This window comes from Pyxicephalus adspersus, chromosome 12, assembly GCF_032062135.1.
Source record: "Pyxicephalus adspersus chromosome 12, UCB_Pads_2.0, whole genome shotgun sequence".
Taxonomy (NCBI): domain Eukaryota; kingdom Metazoa; phylum Chordata; class Amphibia; order Anura; family Pyxicephalidae; genus Pyxicephalus; species Pyxicephalus adspersus.
The window spans coordinates 35,786,535-35,809,748 of record NC_092869.1 but is presented as its reverse complement, the minus strand read 5'-3'; the positions used below and the strand labels follow the sequence as shown (position 1 = coordinate 35,809,748).

General features: G+C 39.3%; 1 protein-coding gene across 2 annotated transcripts in view; it reads left to right on the top strand.

Moving 5' to 3' along the window:
• Positions 1–21,969, top strand: part of FANCM (FA complementation group M) — an 87,462-nt gene extending 65,493 nt beyond the window's left edge. The window contains exons 13-23 of one of the 2 annotated variants that reach the window (XM_072428052.1): positions 395–2,408; positions 3,779–3,858; positions 3,972–4,043; positions 4,743–4,814; positions 7,265–7,390; positions 9,752–9,908; positions 10,687–10,790; positions 17,177–17,713; positions 18,303–18,675; positions 20,409–20,700; positions 21,665–21,969. In XM_072428052.1, coding sequence (XP_072284153.1) covers positions 395–2,408; positions 3,779–3,858; positions 3,972–4,043; positions 4,743–4,814; positions 7,265–7,390; positions 9,752–9,908; positions 10,687–10,790; positions 17,177–17,713; positions 18,303–18,675; positions 20,409–20,700; positions 21,665–21,794 — 3,957 coding nt within the window. In that variant the 3' untranslated portion in view covers positions 21,795–21,969. The remainder of the gene's footprint in view (positions 1–394; positions 2,409–3,778; positions 3,859–3,971; positions 4,044–4,742; positions 4,815–7,264; positions 7,391–9,751; positions 9,909–10,686; positions 10,791–17,176; positions 17,714–18,302; positions 18,676–20,408; positions 20,701–21,664) is intronic. The other variant, XM_072428053.1, reaches the window with a different exon arrangement.
• The last annotated feature ends 1,245 nt before the right edge of the window (positions 21,970–23,214 follow it).

Below are 23,214 nucleotides of genomic sequence, written 5' to 3'. Positions count from 1 at the left end.
ATGTGAGGAAGCTAGCAAAAATAGTTTTCCTCAACGATGACATAGACTTAAATTTACCATCCTGGTAATTTTGTGAACCTGAAGTTTTTTATTTTGTACATGACTATTTGCGCATCGTCATCAAGCACCGTCATAAGTTTTTGTTAGACCTATAAAAATGAAATCTCTTCCCATCTTTGTGTCCATTTGATTGGCATGGGAGTTATTTCTAAAAGTTCTTTAGCAGTCATGACTGTTCACAGGTGTCACAAAATAAAGCAGTATAAAATGTAAGTAAATTAAAAAAAAAAAAAAATTTAAAAACGTGAAAAATTTAAAACTAAGAATATAGTTTTTTTTTGTTGCAAGATATTGTTGTGTTCCTAAGGTAACTGTTTTGTTGATGATTTTTCAGGGTGATTGCAGTTATGATAAAGAGATGAATTCTTTCTTGGAAAAAGCTGATGTCCTGTCCTCACATAAATCAAAACAAAATAGTCGAGATTGTTCTACTATAACTTCAAAACGCACAAAAAAGTTGCCTGCCCCCAAGAGTAAAACTTTCAAGAATTCAGATTCATCTTCTGTGATTGAGAACGATGAGGATTTTATACCACTACTCAAATTGTCAAGGAAAGTAATGTCCTGTTCAACTGAAGAAGAAAATGCTGATTTTCCAGACTGTCCCACAGAAATGGAAGTGAGTAGTGATGTTGAGTTCAGGCAAGATGTTGAAAAGGACTATGATTTGGCTGATGAAATGGAAATTGCCACCTATGGAGACATTGACCCCAATCCATCAGAACGTACCAAAACGTCTCCTACTAAGGATGAAAACCAAGCTCTAAAATCTCCAACTAAGGCTGACTCTGGGTACCACAGTTTTGGTGAAGACACATCTGAATTTTTACCCAGTCTATTTTATACTCCTTATATGCAAAATAATAATCATCCTGTTTCAGAGTTTAATGGAAAAAACTCCCATGTCCTCAGCCATATGTTGTCACGTGTTAAGAAATTTTTGACCTGTTCTCCTCCCTCATTAAGTGAACTTAATTCCTTAGATGATGTAGACATCCCTAAGAATTATTTATCAGACAATTCTTTACCTTGTGAAAAAGGTAACCCCCCTATATTAATGGAGCCAAACTGTAGTGTAAAGGGATCCCACAACTGCATAGAGAATTCACACTCTTTGGTTGATGTAGCATGTCTTGAAGTTAAGAGTAATGATTCTCCTCAAAAAGAGCCATATAAAATTGGTGTATCTACCTTATCAGCTCATGACGCAAATCATGTGGAAACTCCAATAAAAAATGGACTTAACAATAAAGAGGCTCAAAATGATTCTCATTGGGATGACATTTTTGACTCTGATGGCAATGAAACATATAATGAAAACTTTTGCTCTCCAACAACACATGGCTCTGCCCCACAGCAGGATGAAGTTGAAAGTGATGCGGATCCTGAAAAGTATGATATTCCTGAAAGTAGCAGTCCAAGCACGAACAGAAAAGAAAAAATTGGGAAAGTGGTTGTTGACCACAATGATGAGATTTGCAGTTACAGCTCTATCCTCAATAAAGAGAAGACTGAAAGTGATGAGACTGACATTGAAGCTACCAGGACTCATAGCCCTCACCAAAGCAATGACAACCTGATACGTCAGCAGGAAACTGTAACAGAACTAGACTCCTTTCCAGAATACCTTGAGGAAAGCTTTGACTTATTTGAGGATGAAAAATTTGCTGAGGTTGAACATCCGAGTTCAAGCACAGCATATGCAACAACAAATCCTAATCATGAGAAAACTGCTGTTAACTTCAATATGTTTGATCCATCCTTATTAATGGAAGACCAAGAGGAAGAAGAACCAGAAAACAAGGATTGCTTGTCCGCCTATGAGGAGCAGGCAGAGACTGAAAATGGGTTTGGCTCTGGTGAACTGTTTTCAGTCAATTTTGACCTTGGATTCTCTATTGATGATGATGATGATGATGATGATGATGATCATTATTCAAAAGAGAAAAACCCCGAAGAAGTACAACCACAAAATGTTAATGTAGAGGAAAAAGAACATTTTAAAGTTCCAAGCCCACCTAATAAAAGAATTATTGGAGGGGTCATGTCAACCCCAGTGGCATTTGGGGTTAGAAATTCTAGTTTTGATATAATGCCTCAGAAGCAAATTTCTCCAGTCGGAGACAAACATTCCCAGAAGCCTGAAACATCACTGAGTTCTTCGTTTTTAACACCAGTGTTGGATAAGGTCAAAAGCTTCAAAACACCCTACAATCCTGTGGCTGAAAGTGATATATATTCCCATTCAACTCCAGACTCCAAGCTAAGGACACATTCCCCTTTGGTGGAAGTGAAAAGATTGAACCCAAATCCACCTTCGGCCAAGAACGTCCACTCCACAACTATTAGTATGTACTCCATTTCTCTGGTTAACTGTCTATACTGTCGTCTACTGAAAACATTGGTTACCTCTCTGTGTATTTAGGGGCTTGTTCACACCACTATGGCATATAAAAAGATTCTACATGAATTGGTGTGTACGTGTATGGCTGTAAATACTGCAGCGTGATTTTTGTTCCGATGTGGGGTGCTGCATAGCCCATTCAAATGAATCGATTGTCTTCATGCAATGTACATTAATGCACAAGCATTTATTGCAGATCAGTCTGCCATGAATGTACTCTTTTGATTCATTGACCTTGCACAATGTTTGATGAGGAATGTAAGAGGTCAGACTTCCTAATCTGTTACAGGTCAGTGATTTGGAAAGTACCAAAGTTGTTGAATTGGCATGATAGCTAGGGAACCAGATGTTAAATAGCAATGGCAGCCTCCATGATTTCTTCCTTCAGGTTGCTAGCCAGAATGGTGGCACAGGAGTGAAAGAAAGTGGCAAAGCCAAGCAGAAAGAGTGGCAAACCAAAATGCAAATGCAGTTTCTAAAATCGATGATTGTGTCCCCTGGGCTTTGCTAGCACAGTATATAAGATTTATGAATCCACACCCAAGCAATGCTACACTTTTTAGGTTCCCAGTAGGTTACTTTAAAATGTGGATGTGTTAATCCTGCAGGTGCACTTTGTGTACTTTTTGTTACTTTTCAGCAAACAAGATCCAGATTTTTTTTCTTCTGCATGTTGATGGCGACACAACAGAGCATTGTAACGGTCCTCGACAGTGCACGGACAGAAACGCCTAAATTCTCAGATTGTTTTTTCTTTCATGCCAACAGTCATAGCTGACTTTAAAACCTTTTGAGGATATCATACTGTGAATGACACATTGTTAATTTTGTATAGCTCATTAATTATCCCCATACAGCTTACTTTAAATATAGTGCTGCGTAATATGTTGGCGCTATATAAATACAGTCTAATAATATTATTAGACCTAAGCATTACAAAACTATAGTTTTTTTCCCAATTTTGTTTACAAATTATGTGTGGTATAAGTCAGCATTTACCTTTCAACACAATCTCAAAAACAACGTTGCTCAATTTTGTTGAATCATGAAGATTTTCCATTTTTTATTTGAGTAGAATTGTTCTTTTACATGTGCTCTATAATAGAATGTGACTGTTTGCTCCCAGATATAAACAAAACCGCAGAAACGTTTGAAATAATCACATGTACAAATTGTCTCCTGGGGTTGATGTGTTATTAGCACAGCCGCAGGACACAGTGGCGGTTTTGTGTTTAATTATGGCTGCCCTGTGCAGTGCTAGCTTTTCATTCTGATTCTCATGGTTTGTTCTGGATGTTTGCCGTCTCTCCGCAGGCAGCAGCCCCGAGAGTGAGGATGATGTTGTTTTCAGGCGAAAAAGAAAATTAGCGGCAGCTGTCCTCAAGTCACCGGAGGTAAGCAGCATCTTGTGCCACAATAAGAGACAGTATATTAAACATAAAAGCTTTAGTTGGAAATGGGAATCTTGCAGCTTTTGTTATTTTTTTTTCCATATCTAACTTTCTAGTCTGCAAGCAGTGAGTGTGATTTTGACTCACCAATACCTGGAGCAAAAAAACGTCAGCGGGCGCTTAATACAGTAAGTCTACCTTTCTTTACCAGTACAAAATGCTTATGGTTGTAAAGCCCCTGGAATATAATTTTCTAGATATTTAAAGTGTACCTGAACTAAATCTTATGGGGCACATACAGAAATATTGTTTGTGCTGCACCCTGAAAACTCTTCCTACTGTCTACATTTCTTCCTTAAAAATTGCATTGTTCTTTCTGTGTCTTGAGCCGCATAGTTAAATCTGCAGTATATGATCTAACAAACTGCCTCTTTTTACTGCGAACCTCAAAATAATTGTAATTAGATTTAGTGGATTTCCCAACTGTTCTGCTCAATGTTTTCCTTGATGGAAATAAAGCTGTAACTGAAGACCTGCAGTGCAAGTAACTCCCTGCCTTTTCCTAAAATCTTTCATTTCTGTGGACCTGTGCTTCCTCCACCTTTCGTGCTGCTAATTGGTCAATACCCTTATAGTCGTTAGTTGCTTTAGGGTCGAAGGGGGTGCTATTTTGACATTAGAAAGCAAAGTCTTCTCCTCTACCAAGATGCCCAACTCCACAAAAAGACAAAGGTCAGTATATGGGAAATATTTAACTACAAATAGGCTACAAGCAGTATTTATTTATTTATTTTTTGTCCTCTGCTTTTTTGGGCACAGTTTCCTTTGTTCCTCTTTAATTCATTTTTGCAGGTCCCCTTGATTTTTATTTTAATTTTACTTTTCAGACAGCAAGCAGTGAGTTTGATTTAGACTCCCCGATGCCTGGAGCGAAAAAGTGCAGAAGGGTGCTTAATGCAGTAAGTATACTATGCTTTTTTATTTTAACAAACATAGACTGGCATTTCAAAAATGATAATTAGGTTTACATTACATCAATTTACAATTACATCAAAGTACAATTTATATCAATAGACAATAGAAACATTATTAAATACAAATGCAAAATGACAAATAAATGGAAATAAATTACTGCTGCAAATGTTCATCCTGCCGCTGCAAATATTTCGTCCATGTGCACACTAGGGGCTGCTTTATATATATATATATATATATATATATATATATATATATATATATATATATATATTGATCCTACTAGGGGGTTTCCCCTATGACTGTAAATCTCTCAACAAAATTCTCATCCCAGAGAATTCTCCCAGTTGGAGAATTTTTCCCTTATCTTTTTCTCTGATGATAGCTCAAACTGTTGTGTTTCCCATCATTTAATGTATTGGCAGCAATAGTCACCTTAATAAAGACAGTGAATCTCTAGTGATGTTAGAACAGTGTTTCTCAAACTTTTTAACTTGGAGGAATCCTTGAAAATAATTTCAGGTCTTTAGGGAACTCCTACTATAATTACTATATCCCCAGCTCACAGTAGTGGGTTGATCAGCAGGACAAATGTCTTACATTTCTGGCCAGTGGGAAACCTTACAGATAGCCAAAAAGATCACCGTTGTCAGTGGTAAATGACCCTGGAGTTACAAACTGTTCATAGCTTAGAAGAACCCCTAGCAATCTCCGGAGGAACCACAGTTAGGGAAATGCTGTGCTAGACTGTAAGCGGTATGACAGAGCATTTATCAGCGTTCCTGCTGTCCTCTATGGTGTTCTTAACCATTGAAATGTTGTGACCCTTGTGCTGTTAGCTGTTTTTATTGAATGATATTGAATCCTGTATGAAATCAGGTAAGCCTTTCAAGTTCTGGCAAATTGCTTTAGGTCATATTGACTCTGACCCAAACACATCTAGAGTCTTCACTGAATACATCTTTGTCACCCTCTTGTTTACATCAGAACACCTTGGTGGCAAGGAAATTACTAAACACAAATTAGATGTCCTTGTTCAAGGTAAACATGTTCTGTGAGCAATTGTGCTGTGCCAACAGATCTGTTTGTGGACACCTACCTACATGGCCAAAAGTATGTGGAGAGCCCTCAAAATTATTGCATGTAGGTGTATTCAAGGAAGGGTACTGTTAACCTTTAATGCAAAGAGCAATTGTGCATTTCAGCCTTGTGGTAACCATTTCTAGAAGGCCGTTTTTCTGTTCCAGTTTGACTGTGCCCTTGTGTACCGAACCAGCTCCATTAATACAAAATCTTACCAGTTTAGTATGAAGGAACTTGAGTTTCCCTTACAGAGCCCTGATCCTATCCCTTTCAAACTTGTTTTGTATAATTTGGAACTCTACTAGCATGCTGGGTCTTCTTGTCCAACATCAGTATGCTTTTCAGGCTGAATGAGCGCAGATTCCCAAAAGCACACTTTGAAACCTTATGGTAAGCCTACCCAGAACAGTCACAGGCTGTTTTGCATAGTGGGGAGAGGGGGACAACCCATTTAAATGCCCTTAATTTTGGGGAGGGATTTCCAACAAGTTCATATAGGTGTTATGGCCAAATGTCATCAAAGATTTCGCCCTTTAGTGTATCTCTGATTAAACAAGGATGCTGAATTATAATTTGGACATATATTGTTATATATACATATTTATTATGTCCATTACACTGTATTGTAAAAAAAAAAAAAAAAAAAAACAATTTTAAGATCACGTCCTCGTTATCAACCCTCTATGATTACCTATATAATTACCTGCAATCATATATGGTGTAAGTAATTCACATATATAATTACCTGCAATCATATATGGTGTAAGTAATTCACAAGAGGATCTGCCTTTTGTTTGCATCCCATGTGAAGTTGAAAGAACAGCACTATTTTATTGTTTTTAGCAATTACTTAATGAGGGGCCACATTAAAAGACTGAAACCTGATGATGTGTACAGCGGACAAAGCTTGGGGGTTGAATTAGAAAGGAAGTATAGAAAAGACAAAAATACATGTAATTTATGAGAAAAAAAATGCCTATGATTGTCAATAGCTGCATGTTACTAGGTAACAACGCATCTCTCCCAGAATAGTAATTTTCTGTAGCTTTTCAAGGCTGATATTTAAAAGCTGGGACTGGCTGCACATGTCTTTGAAGCTGTCCTCAGACAACTCGCTGCCAACTGTATTATGAACCAATAGAGCACCTACTTAACCCAGGATGTTTACTGGAGGACACTAGTGGCCTCAATCAATTTTTTGTTTCTCTCCTTCCACCATTCTTTGATGACTGCTTCTTCCAAGTGCTAGGAAGTAATTTGTGCTGTTATTAGTTTAGCTTATTAGGAAAGGAAGTAGGAAATATCAACTTTGATTTTTAATCAACCTAATCTTTTCGGTTTGTGTTGACAGGTATGCTTAGATGATGATGATGATTTTGCTGAAGACCTTGAGCCTCTCTCTAATGCTCATAAATCTAATGTTCATGATAAGGGGCGCCAGAAAAATGCACAAGGACCTCGGCACAAGAGGAAGCGGGTTTGTGATAACCATGTATTTCAGATTATAATGAGCTGTATTGTGTTTTTTTTTGGCTGGAATGCCCAGGGTTTCTAGTTAGCAATTAACACATTAAGGTGTTTAACAACCTAAGTAGCATGGTGTGTCATCATCTTGGTTTAGGTCACTAATTATTTAAAATTTAGCTGTTAGCCTTCATTTAACCTGAACTCTAAAACTTGTCTATGTTCAGATTGGCCCTGAGGTTGTGGTGTGTTCACCACCAGGGAACCACTGTCTTTGGGGAGGCACTACATGTAGCTTCTCCCTTTGGCGGCCCTATAGAAAATGAATGGGGGCTGCAGTGAGTAGTGCATTACCTCTTATTGTTGCAAGCTGTCAAATGTGCAGACACTGGCTCCTTGGGAACCAGCATTGTGGTGTGAGTGTCAGAAGCCATTCAGGATCTTAGTTCTAGAGATACACTGAGTAGTAAAGTTTTAATGTTATAAAGTTTTAATGTTAAGTTTTGGTTTTACAGATTTGTTGGTGTTACAGATAAGTTGACCTGCAACCTTCACTTCATACTTCATACATACCCTTCATTTATACTTTTACAGTCCCCTCTCTTGTACAGAAATTGCTTTTTCTGCTTTCAGTGTATAGTGTGAAGAAGAAGTAGGTCACATAAAGTCCACTGCCTTTCTTGGCTCAAGGATGTCCAGTACCATCTAGCCCTTTGCTCCCCAGCCTGACTGTCACTGACCCACTCCTTATTTACATTGGAATTTAAGTATTTTAGTCATGGTGGCACAGCTTTACATGTGAGTGTTACTTAGCACAGTTCATATGCAAATACAGCGTGCCTAGGAATGCCTATTTTCTCCGGACTGACATCCACCCAGGAAGACGTTTTGATAAATTTCACTGTATGTGGGTTACCATGCACATTGTTACTTTTGGTGTAATGGTATAATGATAACCCAAATTTCGGTGTTGTACAAGATTCTTCACCATTGACCCCTTCTTCTGTCTCTGGGTATAATATACAATCTATCCACACTCAGGGAAAGCAGTCTAGAACACTATTTTACAGAATTGGGCACATTGGGCACTTTCTTCTAGCCTCACCAGTTGGAGAACATTGTTTTAGGGTGGCCATAAATAAAAATATCTTCTCCACAATTAATAGATTTTTTTTGATAATCAAACATAAAACACACTCTTACAGACCATGAATCAAGTATCAATTAAGTATTTATTTTTGTTACACAAAATATGAACACCTGCTCCACAGTCACAGTTACCTGAGAACAAGGTTTGCCCCGTGTCCAGTAAAAAATGGCAAGGGAAGCCTCTCCTGAGTGAAGGATGCAGGTTGCCATTGCTGTGCTCATTCCACAAATTCTAATTGCTTGGTGTTTGAACTTAACCAGCTAATAACCTTTTATTTCTTTTTCTGGAGCTTTGCTTGTCATAATGTCCCTTTGTACACAAAACATTAGAGGGGGAAAAAATGCAGGCTAGTACCAATATATGTCACTATTATCACTGGGGTGAATAGAGCTGGAAGGCTTCTGGATGCAGATTCTATAAATAACAGTCTTGTGTTAGTGTTGAACATTGGCTGTTTGCACATTGCTTATCAGGGGAGAAATAACAGCTCTTCCATCTCAGTGCCCACCTTGTTATGAGATATGAATAGATACTGACAATGACCGTTGGAATTAGACCGGTTTCTTAGCCCAATCATATTTACATGGCTTTACCTTCATCTGTAGTATCCAGTCTATATTAACTAAACCAGTTACAGGGGCTGAATGATAAAAACAGGGTTCTGCCTTAACCAAATTGTTTTTGTAGAGCAGCCATTCTCAACTTTTTTTTACTGCTGAGGAACCCTTGAAATAATTTTCAGGTTTTATAGAACCCATGCTGAAATCATAGGCGGTCAGTAGGAAAAATACACCTTACATTGGTGGTGAGTGGAAAGAATTTCTCCTTTACAGATAGTTAAAGAACAGTTTTGGGGTCTTTCTACACAAAGGTCACCATCATATGGGTAATCAATAAGACCTGGCATCCTCTTGAGGGAGCCCTGGTTGAGAATAACTGTAAAAAAACATGGAGGTTAGTGAAAAAAAATCTGGTTGGTTCTGGGTCCAAAATACATTAGCTAACTGCATTTCCATTATTCTGAATTTATATGCAACAGTACATCTTCTTCTCTGAGTGCAGCTGCTCTGCCCTGGGTCTTCCATGAAACGTGCACGCTGCACACGAAGACAACAAAGCTCTAGGCCAAGAAACTTGACCAGTGAGAGATCCCCTCTATGTCAAGCAATTTGTGTTTGCTTTTTCAGGTATTCATTGACTTTCATTTTTTAATGTTATCACCAGCATGCTGCTAGGCAGTTTCTTGATGAGGAGGCTGAACTGTCTTCAGAAGAAGCAGAATTTGTATCATCAGATGAAAATGTGGATTCTGACAATGAACAGGACACATCTTTGGTGGAGTTCTTCAATGATAACACTCAGCTATCTCAGGCTCTGAATGGTGAGTCACTCATATTTCACACCTGACAAGAAGCCTGTCATAAAATTGGCTGCTTATGCTGTTTCTTTCAAATGGCAGCTGGCGTTTCTGATTGTCTTATGAAGTTGCTACTTGCTTGGCTGCCCCTGGTCTTAATACTTTTTTGGGCACATTTATAAGGAACTGGCAATTGGATAACAGATCGCTACCTCTGTGTTCTCCAGCTTGTATATGACTGCTACATTAAGAATTCCAAATTTTTTAAAAGATGATTTAATTTTGTGTCATGTAATTACTATTTCACATAAATGTCAGCAATGTCTTTATATTCTCTCAGTTCCGGTTCCATATAAAAGGATTCTACGTTGTGCAACTGACATGGTCATATAATCAAATTCAGACAGTAATTATCAATTTTTTAGACCCTTCCCATAATTGCTGGACAAATGTTTAAATATTATTTTATATTATTTATATATTATTTTATATTCTTTGTATATTCTTTCATCCCATACCTGCTGGGTATATGTGAACCAACAAAATGAAGCTCTGCTCCCATGATGTAAAGGATGCATATCAAAAAATGGCCTCTTAGAATTTGGTGGGCCAGTAATGTGGTTTTTCCCTACCAGTCAGTTGAAGTTAGGATCTCATGGTTCAGATTTTAGGTCATTTTAGCTGCTGGGAAAAAAATGATCCAGTTCCTGTCTTCTAAACCTCTTTTCCATTTACAGCGACTGCCATACAAGGCACATCACCTCTGCTGTTAGATTCATAGATGATTTGTCTTTTGTTGCAGACTCTGAGATGCATGGCATATACATGAAATCCATACGCAGTCCAGCAGTTGGAAATAAATATAAACTGACACACAAGAGACACAGCTTGTCTGTATTCTCCCAGGTGAGTAGAGAAGTCATCTCTGACCAATAATTTTACTATTCATTTTATATGTGGTGGTGTATCAGGATGTTTTTTCATCATTATTTATTGTATGTCCCCTACTGTCTTGGTGACCTTCTGTTATTTCTTACCTTGAAAGTTGGAAAGAGAGGAGAGCCAAACTTTTGCATTCTCACAAGAACAAGACATTTATTTAGAGGTTAGAAATGTCTTCAGAAATGTAATTCAGAAGTTAATTATTGCCAGCCTATGTAGCAAAGGATTGGAGAATAATATGACACATTTCCTGTGACATTCCTTTTCTTTGACCTAAAAGCAAATACAGATGTGCTATTTACATATCATTGGCCCTATGACTTTTATTGCTTATCTTTGACCAACCTAAGTTACAGCTATGGCAATCATTATTTTTTTTTTTTTTAAGGCAAGATAACGAGATATAAATACAAAAGAAAACATAGCAATAAACATGTACAATACAGCCAGAAAAGATAAGCATCTGCAAACATAATACAGGTAGTATCAATATATTGTACATAAACTACTGCAGAAGAGTTGTTTAAATCTAGAGTACATCACAAAACGTTACCCTTGCTCCTTTATTTTTCAAATTTTTATGAATATGACCAAGTATACATAATAAAAAAATCGTAGGAAACAAAAAACAACAGAACCGTGGGACAAAACCAAGTCCCAAAACCAGGGTATACCCACGCAAGCTACATAACTATTCTCCCCTCCTTCCCAAAATCGTACATTAATAGAGATAATGAGATCCCTATTTGAAAAATTAGCACCCTCATATTAGGCATTGCTTTAATTTGATGGTCCCAAAGCCCTCCTATCGTACCAGATTGTGTGGCGAAAAGTTTTTATGACATCATGTAGCTGGGATGGGGATAATGAGTGCTGCAGGTAATGCATCTATGTAGCAAAGAACTTTTGTGGATGAGTGTGTAAGTGTTTGGTAGTTGCGTTTTTTTCAATCAACATTAGAAGTTTGTAAATAATTAGTAAATTGCATTACCGTAGGAGGTAATTGTTCTTTTGTTTCGATATGGCCTTTTTGGTCGCCAGCAAACAAAGATGCTCAAATTTGGATAGGCAAGAGCTGGTGGTTGGGGGGCCTCTCCATGAAAAAGTACCAAATGAGGTGACAATAGTTAACTATTCCCAGTGACCCGAGTAATGTATTCGAAGACCGATTTTCAAAAAGCACCTTTCACTGGGCAATCCCATAGTAAATGCTCTAACGGGGCAAAAGGGAACATAAATTTAGGGCAAGCTTTTATCCTTTGGGTCACTCAAGTGGAATGAAAATTCAAATTAAATGCATAGTATGCTCTATGAATAATTTTGGATTGCAATTCACGCCATACCTTGCTAATAATATATTTCCTAACAATCGACCAACTGGTTTCTAGTAATTTTAATGTGTCAGAATATGGACATTGTAGGTGGCCCATTTGGTCACAAAATGTAGCATGGTTCCAGCCCCTGTAGAGGCATCCAAAAACAATGGATAAATATATGAAATCGAGTGTTTAGATGCAGATGTGCCCTAGATTCGTCCTAAAAAGAGAGGTAAAGACAGTATAGAAGCAGTACCCGGTCGTGGAAAATAAGCAGAATTGCCTGCAGATAGTATAAAAAGAGGTGGGAGGGGAGAGCAAACTTAGCCCGAAGGATATCAAAGGACGTTAGACAATTAGTATCATCCAGTAAGTCTCCTAAATTTGTGATACCTCGCCTTTCTCAAAATTTATATACTTTGAACTGTGTACCCTGAGGGAAACTGGGTGTGGACTGTAATGGTGTTTTAGTGGTGAAGCTTTGCCAATATTGGCAGATGTTTTTTGGTCTCCTGCCAAGCCAATAGAGTATCACACAAAAGCAAATTTGTGCGTATAACACGCGGTATACTAGCGCACTAATAGGGATTCTAGCTTAACCACCACATAAAAGAAGTGCTGCGCCACCAAATCCTATACATATCGGAGCAGACACGCTAAGTTATATTTGCGTATGTCCGTGAAGTTGATACCAAGACTTGGCTTGGACTGCGTAACTTTGAGCCTAGCAGTCTTGCCTTGCCACAAAAAAACAATAAATGCAGCATGTAATTTTTGAATATCAGAATATCTCAGTAAAAAGGGCAGTGTTTGCATGGGATACAATAAACGTGCAAAACTAATAATTTAGATAAATGTAAAGATATCCAGCTGTGTAGTTCCGCCAAAATCTTGTTGATAATTAGGAGTGATAAGGAGTGTAGTTCAGCTTATACATATCAGGTACTTGCCTAGTAACTTGGACTCCAAGATAGGTAAAAACATGTTTACCTAATTTCAACCCCAAACTTTGTATTACTGACAGTAAACCAGCAGGTACTGTGGTTTGTATGCATAAAAATTCACTTTTATCATAATTGATACAGAAACCGCAAAAGGATGCAAAAAACTGTATATTCTGTAAGTGTGAAGGTAGAACTCCCTCTGGGTTCCCTATAAACAACATGATATCGTCTGCAAACATGGCCAACTTAACTTCCTTTTTTTTTTTGAACTGTGATCCCTTGAAAAAAGTTTAAATCATGCAAAGATCCCGCCAACGGCTTAATGGCCAGATTGAACAAAAGAGGCGACGGGGCAGCCCAGACGTGTATCTCTCCCCAAAGAAAAAGCATGAGATAATACTCTGGCTACCTGTATACTTGGGCCGAAGGAGTAGAATACATTGCTATTATAAATTGTGCAAATAACCCCGTAAAGCCGAACTGACAAAGCACAGCATTGAGCCAAGGCCACTCATTACTATCGAAAGCCTTCTCCGCGTCAAGCGCCAATAATGCGCCCAACCCGGAGGAGGAGCCAGCTAACCTAGTACATTTCAGAACAGTGTATATCTTTCTAATATTGTAGGCAGTGGATCTACCCAGTACAAAACCGTCAACATACAAGTTTAACATCAACATTCAAAAGTGAGATGGGTCGGTAGGACCCAGGGTCCAGCGAATCTTTTTGCTTTTTTGGTAACACTTTAATATAGGCTGAACAACCTGAGGGCAAATAAGAAGACCTTGAATACATATCATTATACAGTTTGGTTAATGTAGGAGTGACTTGGTCCACCAAAAGTTTATAGAATTCGGCAGGTAGACCGCCTGGCCAAGGCACCTTAGAGTTAGCTGACCACTTAATCACTGAGGCAATTTCCTCAGATGTTATAGGAGAATTGGGGTGAAGCAGATCCTCCTCCGACAGATGAGGTAACTTTAGCCAATCCAAGAACGCTTGTCCCCTAGAGAAATTACTACCTTTTGATGTATAAAGATTCTCGTAATAAGAAGAAATAGCAGTAGCTATGTCACGGGGGAGATGTCGCACAGAGCCTGTAGCATCCCGAATGCTGGTTACTCTTGGAGGTGCCAGGAAACCCTTTGCCAGATTGACAAGAAGATGGCCTGATTTATTGCCAAATCTGAAAAATTCTGCTGACTTGTAGGCATGAATGGGGGTATCATATTGATGTAACCAAAAGTCACATGCATGTTTAGTTTGAAGCCATTCCTCCTTATCCTTTTGCTGACAAAGATTCTTTGAATTTCAGGCTTGGGTACCGGTTTCTATGTGTTTAGCTAATGTTTTTTTCCGTTGTGAAGACACCTGAGCCATGATCCATGATCCTGTCCCCCCATAACTGCCTTGGCTGTATTCCCAATATAGCTGAGATGTATTTTGGTCGACGGCATTATGATATTCAAAATCTAACCACCAGTGCTTAAGGTGATGTTAAAATTGCTCATCTTTGGCTAGGAAAGATGGAAAACGCCAGGTGAAATCAGACTGATGTAAATAGCTTTCCGTCAGGGACAGTAACACTGGTGAATGATCTGAAATTATATAATAGGCTGAATGGTAGCCGTTTCTAATTTTAATAATAGATCGGCCGAGACCAAGATAGCATCTAAGCGAGACATAGTTAAGTGTACTGCAGAAACATGCGTATAGTCTCTTTCCAGAGGGTGCATATGCCTCCAGGAGTCAACTAGATTCGCCAATGAAAGACTCAATTAAAAAGATGTATCATTGGATATAGTGGATGCCTGTCTTTCATTGTACTAGCAGTGGCATTAAAATCCCCCGCAACCAACATGGGAACTGAAGGAAGATTTTGGATGACTGAAAGGAGATTAGTATAAAACAGTCCATCCTGGTTAGGACTGTATTCCGCTACAAGTGTGAAAGCATTAGCTGGAAATTGCAATATCCGAGAGGCCCATCTTCCATCTGAAGGGTCACATGATTTAGCTGAAATGGTATATTGGAGCCGTTTATGTAGCAAGATCAGCACGCCTACTCGTCTACCATGAGCGGAAGCACCCCAAATTTCACCAACCCAACTTTTTCTTAGCAGATAATATGAAGATGACTGTAGATGCGTCTCTTGTAAATCGCTATATCAGCTTGTAATTTTTGTCATTTAAGGAGGCAAAAACTAAAAAAGGGTAAAAAACTGCCAAAAAAATCAACTTGTTTGATGTCTGAGGCTATCCCAGCTGAGTGGTCCCAAAACAGTGTAGTCGCAGTCAAATGAGGCGAATTGTATTGGAAGTAAAATGAACACACTTTTCAGCAAATCAGTGATGTATTGCACAAGGTGGGTATACCAAAACATAAATCAAATAAAAAACAAAAAGAGCAACAAAAAGGTCATAGCATAGAACACTTGCATGTTCTTCCTTTTTTCCCCAATGAGGAAACACTTGAGGGTGGGACAAAACAACCCGAAAAAATTCAGCACCTGCTGAAGGGAAACTTTTCCCACACATACAGAACTGGATGAGAAGAAAAATACATCTCTTTGTGGTGTGTGCAAAAGTGGACAACCTGCTCCATCTAGTGGACAAAAAAAAATCACAATCTTTCGTGCCAAGTATAATTGAGAAAAAACATGTCCCAGGTAAGCACATATTGGTAGTTGGACATGATTATAGGGAGGCAGCAGGAGAAGGAGTAGAACATGGCTGACGTTCCTTATCTACTGGAGGGTGATCAGCTTCTTCCAGTGAAGCAACAAAATCTGCGGCTTGCTGTGGCTCTTTGAAAGTATGTGCTTCTCTGTCAGCGGCAAATATTTTAAGCACTGCTGGGTACATGAGGGCAAACCTTATACCTTTTGATATTAGCTGTTTGCAAACTTGGGAGAAGGCACGGCTTAGCTTTGTCGTTTCTGCCGCATAATCCGAAGAGAAGCATTACTTTGTTGCCATCTACAGTGAAATGGTAGTGTGAGCTCTGAGCATCTGAACTTTACCTGGAAAGTGAAGATAGTGGACTATGATGGGTCTTGGAAAGGGCTTATTACGTTGTGGGGGCCCCAGCCTGTGGGCTCTTTCCACTGGTACAGAAGTTGAAAGTCTCAGCATCTTTGGAATAGTATAAGAGCAAAGTTTCTGTATATCAGCTGCATTATAAGTTTTGGGTATTCCAATTATCTGTACATTGTTGCGCCTAGATCTGTTCTCTAAGTCAGTTAGTTTCTCCTGGAGTGTTGTACAGTGATCTCCCAGCTGTTTTTGTTGTGATCTAACTGTAAGCAAATCATCTTCCAAGTCACTGACTCTTTGTTGCAGCTCTTGAATATTTCCCCTAGGTTTTGGTAATGGTATCTGTTAGAGGCTGCAGCTGCTGATAGTGCATCTGAAATGCTGGGCTATGCTAGTCTTCAAGCTGTGTGAATCTTCCAGGGCCAATAGTATATAATCTTTAGCAATGGAGCCCTGTGGAGAGCTAATTCCCATAGCTGGGTTTGTATGAGGCTCCATGTGGTCCATAGCGCCGTTGGCCATCTTGACTGAAACCACTGCCTTCCCCACTGTCCGCTTAGGCTGATGCCGTTTAGGAGCCTGGGAGATAGAAATAAATTGCTCCATCAGATCTCCGCAGCCTGCTGCGGGATCGTGGGGGGAAGACTGCTTGGCACTGCAACACTCGGGAGCCGTAGCTGCCGCTCGCACACCACCTCCTACATGGGCGCTGGAACCAGAAGTGGCAATCATTTTAAACATGGATATCTTTTGCAATGTTGCCTTTATGTTACATTCGTATCACTATGTAATGAATTGGTAGTAAAGAAAAAAATAAATGGTCCCTTTTGAGTCAGCTGTAGCTCTGGATTACCATTTTTGATATCATTTATTGAGGCTCCTCAGTGAAACCTGTTATATACAAACATATGTGTTTCCCTGCTGACCTTCCTTTTTACGAATGCCGGTTTCTGTTCTTTCTGACTTAGATCAAGTATTCTGAATTTATCTGTATGCTTGTTTCAGGTTTAGCAAATATTTAGACACACTTTTCAGGTTATGTCTTTGCTTTTCCTAGATTCCTGAGCAAGACGAGGATTATATGGAGGACAGTTTCTGTGTCCAGGAGGATGAAGAAGAGGTAGAGGGAGAAGAGGAGGATTCCAGCACAGAGGAAGTACAGTTGGACCTCGACCTCTTGCAGCAGGACAGCTTTGTCGGGGGCCGTAGGCAGTACTGTACCAGGCGTCGGTTAAAGCTCAAAGGCATCCAGTCAAAACAAGGCAACCAAGCACAACCTGCTAAAAAGAAAAGAAGGATTATCGTCCAGGAGGACTCTAGTGATGAAGAAACAGAAGTAACATCTGACCATCAAACATCTAAGACCAGTGGTTCAAGTGTGAAGTCCATAAGTGCATTCTCTTCTGCCAAACCGCTGCTGGACAGCTCTTCTGTAAAGACTGTGGGTGCTTTGCGTGAAAAGAAGGAACTCTTTGACATACCTTTGAAGGACCGGTGCCAAATGAGAATTAATGCCCACGCTTCCCTTTCTGAAGAGCTGGACTTTCAGACAGATGCTCAATCCTCATTTAATATTTCTAGATGTCGATCATTGGTGAGTAATTTTCTCTCTCCAGACAAGGTAGCCTCCTCTTTTCCTTTATACTTTTGCTAAAAATGCTGATTTATTTAATGCAAATTATCCTTAGTTTGGGTAGATTTAGGGAAGAGTTAGATCATCTGTCAGACTAGATTTTCCTAACTTCCCGACCAATTAACTCAACAGGATTTGAAGCCTCATAAGCAAAATTCATTTTTTGCTAGTGGTTGAAACTTATGTCTCTATCGGTAAATATTGCAGACAAACATTTTGTGCAATAGCCTTGTTTTTTCTATTTAAGTGTTATAAACTGCAGTATAAAAATACATTCCCAGTGATTGCAGTTTGTTGCATAATAATAGTTTGTTAAAAGTTGTGACTGCATCTTTGACTGTTGCATGTTTTATTAACATAAATATGGTAAAAAAAATGAAAAATATTACAATTTAGTGTATTTTCTGATTTTAACCCGGTTTCAGTGTTTCTGGGTAACATGTTCATCTTACTGATTTGGTTTCATTTGTGGCCTGGAGTTAATTCTTTAACTGCCATGTACGGAGGGATTTTGTAACACTTCTACTTTATGTATGGTTAAATCTTACAGCTGGAACATACCTCAGTGAAATCTGGTGGAGACTCTACTTGGATGGCCACGTCTATGAATGACTCCTCCATTGGTGGGATCCCTGGATCTGCAGTGAGCAGTGATAGGCTATGCATCCTAGCAGACACACGGGAAATCTCCTCCGGTCCTGAGGTCATCTCCTGCCTGAAAAGCACTCACGGGGTACAAGTAGAAATTTGCTCCCTAGGGGGCTGTAATTACATCGTCAGTAACCGCTTGTGTGTTGAGCGCAAATCCCAGTCAGAATTCTCCAACTGCACAAACAGGAGTAAACTGGCAGAACGGATCCAGCATCTATGGAACATGTTTGACAGAGTTTGTCTCATCGTGGAGAAGGATCGCGTAAAACCAGGTGTGTGATAATCATAATGGTGTGTAAGGGGTGCATGTGCAGAAATATACAAGCCCGCAGACAAGCTTAAGAAAAATATAAGGATTTGGGGTCTGCTTAAAGCAGAAATAAACTAAACACAAAAGAATCGCACTTACCTTTAATCCTGCAGATCAGTCTGTCCGTCAGGAGGTTTCTTCCCTTGGGTCTTGCATCGTCCCGTTATCTGTCTTCAGCCCAGCACAGGGGGAGCGCCAGGTGCCGCCATCTTCTCTTCTTCTGTATTTTTCTTCCTGTCGTCCGATCTTACACTTTGCAGGTGCGAGATCGGGTGACGTAGATTGGGAAAAATTTTCCTCGAATACTCGAGATGCTCCGGGCCTGCATAGAAGGAGCAGCCAAAATTCTCCTGGGATACGTGACATCGGTATCCTGGAAGGCTCTGCGCTCCCATTCATTTTTGATTGCCTAGGCAATCGAAAGTTAAGGGGGCGGTGCTGCACCCCAAAAAACACTAACAGAATTTTTACTTCACATAAAAGGGTAGACAACCCATTTACTTAAAGTGAAAATTCTTTAGTTTAGGTACCCTTTAAATACTTTAAAATAATTGCTATATCAGGCAGGTCCTTTTTTGCATTTCCTGCAACCGGAATATGGGATGAAGAAGTTGGGATGTGCCCTGTATCTCGGCTTCCTATGCTAAACTGTGCATAGGCGTTTTTTTTTTTTTTTTACTATTCAGGAGAGCAGTTAGGCAGGTATGTTTCATTGCATGTCCCTTTCTGCAATAAAGCCCTGCCTGATTGCAGATTTTGAAAGTAGAACTATAGTCTCACTTTAATTTTAATCACATGTATATTACCTCATGCATTGGCTTGCATGAGTGGCCTTTGTGCAATAATCTCTAACATTTATTTACTGCCGCATACTAACTATCTGCCTTATCTCTATTGATTCTAGTCCAGTGGGGATCTCCGCTCCATTGCCTCATTTCCTGTTTAAACAATCCTTCCCAGAAAAGCAGTACCCCATCCTCCCATGTACCCAGGACTACATTTACTGTTCTTGTACTCCATGACACAGTGCTTGCTAAAATCTTGATCATTTATTTTTTTTTTTTAATTCTTTTTAACCTCCACAGTGTCCAGTTTCAAAACTGCAGTTCTCTTTTATTTTCAGTATCTCCCCCACCTCCAATCTGCAATGCTGCTGCCACAAATCCCATCCACCTCCACTGTGCCAGAAAAACCTGCTATGATTTTAGTATTCCCTTTTTCCTGGACATTTATTTTATTGGCTATTGCTGCTCTGTTATAGATTGTGTGATGAGCTTAGCTCCCATACTCCTGTTCTAGAATTAGATGCGTGCCAAATGCATTCTGGTCCTCCCTTCCCATCAATGCCATAACCTGTGCACCTATAGCCATTTTGTATTGCTTATTATGGGCTAAATGTAATCACCATTTAGGTCAAAAGATTACTGTTCACTCTTTTGCTGCACACACTGCCCATTGTCTTAACCCACTGCACTCCTCTCTTGCACACACTGCCTGCTATCTTACGACATATGAACATACTGTTTGGTGTTATACCCTTTGTATTCCTCTCTGGCATATACAGCCTCTATAAGATTTCTGTAGTACAGTTTGTGAATGTATTACTGACCATAATAAAGAAAACTCCTATACATTCCATATTAACATGATTTTACTTTGAGTACAAATTGTGACGTATTTGTTTCTGATCTGTAGGAGAAATTTCTCGGCAATTTCAGAGAACAAAGTATTATGACAGCACGCTGTCCTCTTTAATCAGTGCCGGAGTCCAGATCCTCTTCAGTTCCAACCAGGAGGACACAGCAGGGTTACTGAAGGAACTGGCATCCCTGGAAAGGAGGAAGAACACAGCCATCACAGTCCCCACTCAGGTGACCAGCCACAAGCAGGAAGTGCTGAACTTTTACCTGTCAATTCCTAATGTCAGCTATATCACCGCTCTCAACCTCTGCCACCACTTCAGCTCTGTCCGTCAAATGGCCAGCAGGTGAGTCTATGAAAGTCGCTGAATACACAGATAAAATAGACATTCCGGGCTGCTTTACAAGTCAAAGGCATTGTTTACCTGTCTGTCCAGTTTTAGGGCTTACACAGGCAAGACGTGTAGCACAGCCCTGCCTGGCAGGAGACGTGATATGATCCATCAAGTGCTGTGGTTTCAATTTCCTTAAATGTTTCCTATCCACCCTGGGATTCAGGAGTGAGGAGAAGCAACACAATAATGAGCTCATCTGTCATTCTACTTACATTTCCCATTAGCACTTTTTATTGGCTTATTTTGCCGCTTCTTCCTCCCCCTTTGCACAAGACTATTACCAGGTCAAATTCAAGTACTTATACCACTTGTAATAAAAGTATACATCTGATGATTAAATAGCTACCTTTTATCTGCCTGGAATTCATCTTTAATATTAAGGGAAACCTATCGTGAGAAAAACATGGAATCTTCCATGCTGTAACCATGAACAATTAGAAAGGTGAAAGTTTCTGATTCCTGTATCTGCATCCTTGTTCTGGATTAGTCACTCAGAATGTATTGTAGCCAGAGGATTCATTCTGACATGGATTATGGAGAAGCATTTTACTGTTGTGCCTAATGGGAAACCTGCCATGAACAATGACATGCAGCTATTACTGGAATATACACATGTTGATAGGAAGGGGCTGAAGGACATTGGTGGGACTAAGAAATGGTGAAACTGTATTCTCTAAAAGAAGAAAATGGCAATTGTTTATATGTACAGTGCGGCATGTCCGCATTTCCACCTACTTTAAATTACCAGCTTGCACTAGAAAAATAACTACACTCTTATGACTTGCTGTTATTGACAACCCAGATATTTTCAGATGTTTTGATAAGTTAGTTGAGAGAAGAGGTATTATGGAGAATAAACTATTGGCTGAATAATATTATCCTGGCAGTAATCTATGGTGTCTTTTTCTTCCTGCAGCTCTGTAGATATGCTCTCAAGTAAAGGACAAGTAAGCCGACATAAGGCCGAGGAGATCTACCGCTACCTTCATTATCAATATGACCCACAGATGCTGCAGGCCGGTGATAAACGCAAACACCACTCTTAGTACAATCACTGACTCTTTGTTCCTTTGTCCGCAGGGGAGATGGTATTGCAGGCCAATGCTTTCCAGTCCTCTGCATGTGTTTTTTTTTATTTTTTACCTAATGCACTTTATATGTTTATTTGTATAGTGTGTCCAATTTGTACAGGATATAAATAAATGTTTGGGGATTTAATAATGGTGCAAAATTTGTATTGAGGGATCTTTTACCTCAAAACCACAAATCACTTAGTTATTATTGTGTTTGGGGAAAATATATCTAATGCATGCACACCTACCTGAATTCCCCACTAAAGCTTGCCCCCCTTGTTACAGACAGAGGGTATTCTGTAATTAAGAAGAGGAGAACCTCTTAGATTTCATTGTAGAAGAGGCAGCATCGTCAGATCATTGGAGGATGATGGATATAACTAGATATGTAGCGCTTTTAAAAAGGCACAGCGTGCATGGATTGTATTGTTCAAGCACTGCATAACTTTTACATTTAGATTACCTGTCCTGACTGTGTTTTTTCTATTGTGCAGAATTCACTCCACTTCTGATACAAAAATTGTGGCAGGAATTGAGTGAATATCATCAATGGATACATAAAGAACAAAAAAGTTATTGAGGTTCAAGCATTAGTGTCCTTGCTAGGGTTCAATATAAGCCCTGCAACTAGTAAGAGGTTTTAAACTAAGTTTCAGTCTTAGCTGTGGTTGAGCTTTATAGGGTTAGGCAGTAAATAGCAGGACTACCAGTGATACCAAACGAAAAAGCAGACAAGGGAGAACTGCACAAACCTTCAAAGTTTCTTGAAATCCACCAAACATAGGGGCCTTAAATGCATCATTGCTTCTCCATCTTCATGCATCAAAAGGAAAATCCTCCAGCCAATATATAAGGTACAGATCTAGGCTTTCTTGTTGTGAGCTCTGATTATTTTGGTGCTGTAAAGAAGCTCCATTCATTCTAATGAACAGAGGGGTAGGTGGCCAGGGTCCATCATGGTACAGGGTTTGCTTTCCTTGGGAGTGTTCTGCAGAAAACCCACAACAGTACATAGACAGCTTCACAGTGCACCCTGTACAATTAAAATATATATTAGCCATATTAAATAATGGCGATTTATCCCTGGTTGGTTGTTTAGTGATCTGTCATAGGGAACTGCTGTACATGCACTACATATTTTAATAAAGTTTTGTAAAGCAGGGGTGTCAAACTCATACACAGAGGGCCAAAATTAAAAACTTAGACCAAGTCACGGGCCAAACTTGAAATTTATTGAAAAAACAATCTCAATAAGAAGAAACAGGAACACATAAGAGCATACAATAATATGCAGTGGATTGATCTAAATTATTTAGATCAATCCACTGCATATTACTACATGCTCTTACCGTATGTATTCGTTTTTTCTTATTGAGATTAATTGTTTTACTTT